This window comes from Mandrillus leucophaeus, unplaced genomic scaffold, assembly GCF_000951045.1.
Source record: "Mandrillus leucophaeus isolate KB7577 unplaced genomic scaffold, Mleu.le_1.0 Scaffold927, whole genome shotgun sequence".
NCBI lineage: Eukaryota > Metazoa > Chordata > Mammalia > Primates > Cercopithecidae > Mandrillus > Mandrillus leucophaeus.
Genome location: NW_012110108.1, coordinates 474,959 through 483,388, shown reverse-complemented (window position 1 = coordinate 483,388; position 8,430 = coordinate 474,959). Strand labels below are relative to the sequence as shown.

The following is an 8,430-nucleotide window of genomic DNA, read 5'->3' as shown; positions in this document are numbered from 1 at the left end:
GAGGCCATTTTGATTGGAAGAAGCTACTGAAAACTCGTATTATCCTTTCCTGTGCCTCTAATTCGTCACGTCATACCATTTCATGCGCTTGTGAAAAATACTGTCTTCCTTGCCATGTTAATGAAAGCTTGCTTAACTTGCTGATTTCTTAGACTGTAAATAAAGGGGTTCAGCATGGGGGCTACTGAGGTGTTTAGTATTGCCACTCCCTTGCTCAAGGACACTCTATCTTTTGCTGAGGGTTTAATGTACATAAAAATGCAGCTGCCATAAGAGATGGAGATGACAATCATGTGGGAAGAACATGTGGAAAAGGCCTTTGTCCTTTGACTAGTAGAAGGAATTCTCAAAATTGTTCTGATAATGTATATGTAGGACAGAAATATTAATGCCAAAGTCAACATTAGAGTAAACACAGCACAAGAAAATCCCATCACCTCTAGGAATTTTGTGTCTGAACAAGCAAGTTGCAGCAGGGGAAAATAATCACAGGTAAAATGGTCCATAATATTAGACCTACAGTAATCAAGCTGTAAGAGCAACATGAGTGCTGGGAATATGATTAAGAATGAAACCAGCCAAGAAGTAAAAACAAGCAGTGTGCAGACTCTTCGATTCATGATATTCAAGTAATGCAGAGGCTTGCAGATGGCCACATAGCGGTCATAGGACATGGCAGCCAGAAGGTAAAACTCTGTGACTCCCAAGAGAATGAAAAAAAATAACTGAACTATGCAATCATTAAAGGAAATGGTTTTATCTCCTGAAATAATGTTACCCAGAAACTTGGGTATACTGACAGTTGTGAATGAAATTTCTAATATGGAGAAATTTCTGAGGAAGAAATACATGGGGGTCTGCAGGTGGGAATCCAGCAGGGTGAGGGTGATAATGGTCAGGTTCCCAGTGATGCTGAGCATGTAGGTGACGAGCAGGAAGACAAAGATCACAACCTGAAACTTTGGGTCATCTGTCAATCCCAGAAGAATAAACTCTGTTATTTCTGTATGGTTTCTCATTCTTCAGTTGCTTACTTTTTTCCCCTGCCAGACCTATAAGAGAAAGCACAAATAACACACTTGAAGAGTTATGGATTAACAAATATCCAAATACAGAGCTGGAGTTTGGTTGACATAGTATGCCATTTCTACTTCAAGGGGAAATTTAACACCACCCGATAATAACAGTGGTCCTTTAATTTCCACTCTTTTACAGGTGAAAACTCTTCACATAAGACAGGTTAAAAATAAAAGTTTGGTATCACGGTTGGAAATGGTAGGGGAGGAATTTGAAACCAGACTTTGCTGACTCCACTTAACACCTGTTATCTTTCTGAGACATGCCTATAAGTTTCCTCTGTAATCAGAACCACCTTTGTATCCTTGTACCAATCTCTATACAAGTTTCCAAGTTATGTAAAAGTTTGATTACTCTGATAATTCTCAATATGGAGAAGATACTTGAGGTTTTTTTTTTTGTTTTGTTTTGTTTTGTTTGTTGTTGTTGTTTTTGAGGTAGAGTCTCACTCTGTCACCCAGGCTGGAGTGCACTGGTGCGGTCTTGGCTCATTGAAACCTTTGCCTCCTGGGTTCAAGTGATTCTCCTGCCTCAGCCTCCTAAGTAGCTGGGATTACAGGCATGTGCCACCACGCCCTGCTAATTTTTGTATTTTTAGTAGAAACGGGGTTTTGCCATGTTGGCCAGGCTGGTCTCGAACTCCTGACCTCAGGTGATCTGCCTGCCTCGGCCTCCCAAAGTGCTGGGATTACAGGCATGAGCCACTGCACATGGCCTAGTTTTTTTTTTAAAGTGAGTTCTTTGTCCTTAGCCATTGTGAAAGTTGATTGTATGGATTGGGTTGGGTCATTTTTGTCATACCCAACCACCACAGGTTCAAGATGCCAGGGGGTAAGAAGCACAGAGGGAACGTGGCATTGCTCTAAGAATGTAATTCTGTGTAAGCCTGACTGCTGAAATTGTCTGCTGTAACCTGAAATCAGTATTATCTAATAGCTGCTGAAATTACCTGCTGTGATCCTATGGGTAGTTTTACTCATTGCCTTAACTTACCAATCAAAACTTGGCAGCTCCCCTAAACCTTACCAGTGTCAATGAACTTTCTTGAAGAGTAATAAGTAACGTTTCTTTTTTATACAGCTTCTAACCTTCTCTTCGTTCTTTGGACATACTGAAAAACCACCTGGTCTGTGTATATGCCTTGAGTTGAAGTTTTTGGTTACCACCTAAGATGTTTTAAATTTTAGAGATTTGTCTCCATATTTTATTTAACCTTGATGCCATTGATCAACTTTCATGAATATTCAGATTTTCCAACTCCCATGTCCACTTTATTGAAAGCTGGAAATACTTAAGCCATTGCCATGAACAACTTCAGATGTCTGGAATACAGGAGAGGAAGAAGTATAGAATAATGTAAGCTGGAAGAGCCCAAAACTGAAGTTTATTGCATGTGAATATCTTACAATATTTCATGATATTTCAGCCTACCTATGTGTCATTTTATGACTTTTATTCCTATAGAAGCCATTTTGCTTCCTAGTTGAAATAAATAAGTAAATAATATAATATTGATTTGAGAAGGATGCCCTCAGTTAAAAAGATGATACATAAGTATTCTCCAAGATTTGTTTAATTATTTATTCATGCTTTGAAATAGCAATTTTTAATTCTTTCTTTTTGAAAATAAAGTACAAATGATATTGTCATAAACATTTCCATAGAAAAGAGTGAGGTTATCTAGTTATGAATCCAACCTGTTTACTATATCTGAAAATCACTTAACACTTCTCTGTCTCAGTAGCCTCACCTGTAGTTTCTTCCACTGTATACAAGTGCATCTCATAGAGCTATTGTGAGCATTAAGTTAATATGTATATTAACTTAATAACTTTTATATAACTTAATATGTATTAACTTACTTATGATCTTTCTAAATGCTTTATAAATATGTATATTTATATAATTTATATTTACATAAATAAATATAATATATTTAGTGAAATTTAGTGAAAGCTAAAGCATTTAGTGAAAGCTGTATGAGGCTTTGTTCTATGGAGAAAGTATTTCCTAACCATTGAGCTGAAAATCTTTGGGAATGGGAAGGTGTCCTGTCCAAAATGTTATGTCTTAAATAAGTAGTAGTAATTATATTTGGCACCAAGAGAGTCACATGAGAACAATAACAACAAAGCAATAGGAAAAAAGTCACCAGGTTTCATAGTACCTGTCAGGCATTCTAGGCAAATAAATCTTTGCTCTTCCTTGTCTACATGGCGCTGACCTCTCCCACCATGGTGTATCTGCCTCTTCCACCTCATCACCACCACCACCACCACACACACACACACTCCACTTCTCTTATCTTCAACCAGGATTAGATCACCGTGATGTTCATAACTTATCAACATTGCTACTCATAGCCAGTTATTTTCTCTGCTCTTCATTAGTAATAACCCTTCTAAAAGTGCTTGAAGCTTGCAGTAAATTATATGTGCATATATATTATACATACATATATGAATGTGCGTATTTATGTGTGTGTGTGTGTGTGTGTGTGTGTGTATATAAGCATTGTGGGCAATACATTGTAATGACATCCCAAATTACCTCTGTCCTTATTTCTACAACACTAGGTTTAATACCCACTGTGTGCATTGCATGAGAATCTTATGCTCATTCTTCCTAACTCATCACACTTACAATAGGCTGAAATCTCCTGTTAACTCCTCCGTTATTCTGTGCATTCTTGAGAGTTAGAACAGGATTTTATCTTCAAAGCTATTTCAGCATAATCCAGTATTTAGTATAGTTATGGTAGGTTTAAAGGAAACACTCATCTAGTTAATTAATTAATTAATTAAAGTTGACTTTGTTATTGAATCACATGCTGCCATCAGTGCAGTTTGCTATTTTATGCTGATATTCTAGCCTGGATTTTACTTAGTTTTTTATCTTTGTTTTACAAGATGTATTTTCTTACATGTCTTACCTTGTGAGATGTGTTTACATATTTGGATCAAGTTCACCGTATTGACTAAATTTAAAACAAAAGATATGTAAAGGGAATCACATTTCATTGATACATAAGTTTAAAGAAAACTTCAAGAAACGTTATTTTCGAATTACTGTCTTTAAATTTTTTTACAATTCATCCTTTCAATTCACTTCACTCCAGCTCCAGCAACATCACTCTTATTTCATCAGGGTTTATTTTTCATTAAAAGCTTGAGTTTTTCTTAACACTTTGAAGTCACAAAATACATTCATATCAAATATACAAGATTTAGATTCGATCTGAAGATTCAATTTTATTCAACAACTTACTGACATGAGAGACTCAAGTTTTAAAAATATATATATCATATTATTACTGGTCTATTACACTGTATTACTCACCTTATTTCAACTTTTTTGTATATCTGTTTTCCTCTTAAATTCCCTGCTATTTTTTTAACACTTTACTCAATAACAATACCATGACTCATTCTTTTGCTTCAGATGAAAGCTGTGAGGGAACATAGGAAAAGCTATGATGGAAGGTGTAAGTCGTTATTTGAAGGGTTCATGAGAGACTTCACAAAAAAATAGACACTTCTATAGCTGGTCTTCAAAGACAAGGGAAACAGGCTTAAAGAAGCTCTAGTCATATGTGATCCAATAACAAGAACTGGATGTGGTATATCATGCTTTTATGTAGAAATGTTTATGAAAGTTTCATGAATTATATTCATTTGCCAATATAAAACAAGCTTGATAAAAATTATCAGTATCCATTTCCTTTGAGAGGGTTGAACCTCAATGTTTAACAAGTTGCAATCAATTCCTAGAGAATTAAAAGATCTCAGGACGTATTCATACAGATAATGAGGAATAACTCCAAGCATTTAATTCATTATCTTGGATTTTTATATCTGAATACAAATCCATATTTTCTCCTGGAAGAATATGGCTTAGTTTATTAAGTTTTCACTTCCTTCCACCATTTCAACAAATTACTTACTTGTTTTCTAAAGATTCCTGCAACAAATCCTTTGAGCCATTTAAAATGAAAATTAAGGGTGATGCTTAATAATTGCTAAATAAAATGACTACAAAGCATCTTCAGAGCTTTCTAAAAACAACCCTATATCTTGGTCTGCCATCAAGTAAATATTAACGATGACCCTTTAAATAAACTAGGTTAGATATTGGTAATTATTTGATGTGCCTGGTAAGAAAGGGACTATTGGAGAGTAAATCAGTTTGAAGAATCTAGGGATGTGCTTTTAAGAGACTGAGATAAGGGGCTGACTGGCTCCATTTTATTTCTCTCTCTCTCTCTCTCTCTCTGTGTGTGTGTACTGTTTAATAAGGTTTTAAATTACACTGAGTTGAGACCTCCCTTAGCAATGCAAATACTTTGAAAATCTAGTTTTTAAATTTTTCTGTGTTTACTCAGTTATTTCTTCTTTACCTTAATAGAGATCACTGAAAAAATTTTGCAGAGCGTATCTTCAAAACCTATATTACTCGTATCACCCTGGTGTTTTTTTCAACTTTATAAATTTAAAGATTTATTTAGAGCTTAGGTTAATATACTAATGAAAAAGAAAATTATTTAGCTAAATGTTGTGGGCAATATATAGTTCAGTTTTATAATTATGCTAAAATACACTTCGGTACTGCTCAGTTATTCTAGGCTGTGGGCCATGACACAAGGATTACTTTGAGAAATTCTGTAGGCCTGAGTGAAACAGTGGCTCTTCAGGAAAAGTCATTGAGTGGTTGAAAGAATTATTTTACTAAATCTGTTTTTGACTGTTTTTATTATAGTTTTAGATGACTATTTCACTGGAGAAATATGAATAATTTATATTTCTTCCTTTCGATAATGATGGGCAGGTTTAATTCTCAACCTTCATACAAGTGTGCATAGAAACAAATCAAGGGAAAAGAGGTGTCACCAAATCACACTTACTTTCATAAATAGTAACATTCATTTCTGTAAAGTTTTCTGGAAAACAAATATTCATAACCTCATTCCTTCGGTTCATGAGTTAGCCATTTATAATTTAAACAAGATAGGAAAAGGACATAAATTAACAGAAAATTGTGGTATTAACATACTATTAATTTTTTATTTATGACCTATAAGGCCAATTTATTATCACAGAAAGTATGAGCTTTAACATTAGAGAGATATGAATGAGACATTTAATGGATTTGTGACTTTGGGTGAGTTACTTAATGTCTTTAAACTTCAGTTTTCTCTGTTTAAAACAGAGTTGAAACTTCAAGGATGTTTTTGAGAATTAATTGAAATACTATAAATAAGTGTTCCATAAATCATGCAGCATTTAGTAGGCTCTAGGAATAGTTACATTATTTATTTTTTGTTTATTGGAAATTAATTTGGGAAAATATTCATTGTAGTTTTGATTTATTAAAGGCACTATCTATTCGGAACTAGGGACTTTTTTTCTTTATCTCACTTAGCCTTTATAACATATTTCTGAAGTTTTTATCCTTATTCCCAAATGAAGAGCTGAGGCTCAGAGAAATTATATAACTTAATTCATATAGCTAGCAAACATTAAGTATAGACTCAGACTACTTAGCCTGTTCTCTTAAGCACAGTACTGTATAGCTATATTTGATTAAAAACACAGAGACAGAGATAGTAATTTCCTGCTTTTAATTATTAGAGAATGAATAAGCTGGTATACTAGGACATGCTAATCCTTTTTATACACTTTAATATGTCAGGTTTCAAAGTATAACACCTATTTACATTGATTAAAAGTTGAGCTGTTAAGTAATGATTCAATGCTATGATTTGAGAGATTTCCATTGCCTTCCATAGGTTTTACTTACCTCTGATTTTCATATAGTTTCACTAACATTCAGAATGGCTGGAATAGTAAAAATATTAGCAGATGCCATTGCTGTCCAGTAAAACCAGGATTTCTGAAAACATTCACTTTCTCATTGAACAAATTTTCTTCCTATTTTCAGTGTTTTTGTCTTAATTTTCCCATTTTATCCAGAGGGGATATGTTTCTTTGATAGTAGAGAGTGAGAAAGGAGCAAAAATACAAAATAGAGAAAGTATCTGAAAGTGTTTTAGAACTGTCTGGCATGGTTTCTACATAGATATTAGACACCACGAGGTACTTAATGTTTTATCTAGTCTCTCTGCCACTGGCTCAAGGGGACTAATTCAGTGAATCAAAATTGCCAGAAGAGAAATGTACACGAAACACTAAGGAATATGAAACATAATACACATTAGTATTTAAATTGGAAAGGGAAGCTTGGGGGACAGTGTCCAATGAGACAGAAAAGAAAATAACAACAAACAAACAATACTAAGTGTGAAGATTTTTTTTCCCTTGACATTATATGGCATATAGAGATAGCAATCAAATATCTTAATTCTTAATGCAGATCTGTACTCAATACTCTATGCCATTTGTAAAACTGGGAAACTATTGCATTGTACTACATACTTCATTACCTCCACTATTTTTAATCTGCCTTCTAGTAACTTTTACTACTGTAATACTGCTCACCTTTTCTCTGCTCACTATACTGCTCACTAGCAATGGCAGTTGAAGAGTTTCTTGTTTTGATTGATTAATGTTACCATTTATATACCAAATATATTTTTAGGAGTTAGTGTCTGTCTAGACTATAATAGTATAATCATGCCCAAATGAGATAGTATAACTGAACAACACAACAAAATTGTGCAGATTCTTAGTAAAAGCTATGCAAAATTTGCAAGTCCTTGCAGAGTTTCCACTATGTGTAAAAATAGAGCAAAGACCGGTTTTTTGGTTTGTTTTTTAAAATAGACTATTATATTGTGTACTACAACTCAGTTACCTTAGGCAAATTACACAACTTTTCTGAGTATTGATTTACACATTTATACAAAGCAGATAACCATGTCTATTTTGCATGTAGCTATAAAGATTAAATGAGATATGAGATGGAACATACCTACCCCAGCATATGGAACAGAATAAGTACTCTCTATAGAGGAGCTATTATTATTTAGGAAGTTTATATCAGACTCTCAGCATGCCCGAGAGCAATGATGGCTGCCTAAATATTTATCTTTTTATGCGTTTTCAAAAACAAAAACACAATGAATAGGAGAACATATAAATTAGACATAGTGTGTACCTTCAGCATAACTAGAAAACAGAGTATATTATGAACTTCCAATTACTCGTGAGTAGGAAAATAAATACTCAAGTCCACCAGATGAGTGGGAAGAATTGGATGAAAACTGCTTGCAAAAAACGTCTGTTGCAGATAGTAATTTATTTTGTATATCATTTCATATATCATATATGGAGAACACTTGAAAAAAATTGTTATATTAGTAACCAAGAAGAGAAATTTTAAGAGTAAGTTGATTAA

General features: G+C 33.9%; 1 protein-coding gene across 1 annotated transcript; it reads right to left on the bottom strand.

Annotated features, from left to right (window-relative positions):
- On the bottom strand, window positions 1-1,052 carry LOC105531996 (olfactory receptor 6C1). The gene has a single exon (XM_011970057.1). The coding sequence runs from the start codon at window positions 1,017-1,019 to the stop codon at window positions 81-83; it is 939 nt and encodes a 312-aa protein (XP_011825447.1). The 5' UTR covers window positions 1,020-1,052; the 3' UTR covers window positions 1-80.
- Between the last annotated feature and the right edge of the window lie 7,378 nt (window positions 1,053-8,430).

Excerpts from the sequence above, each read along its gene's own strand:
- LOC105531996 (XM_011970057.1), bottom strand. The coding sequence starts at position 1,019 with ATGAGAAACCATACAGAAATAACAGAGTTTATTCTTCTGGGATTGACA.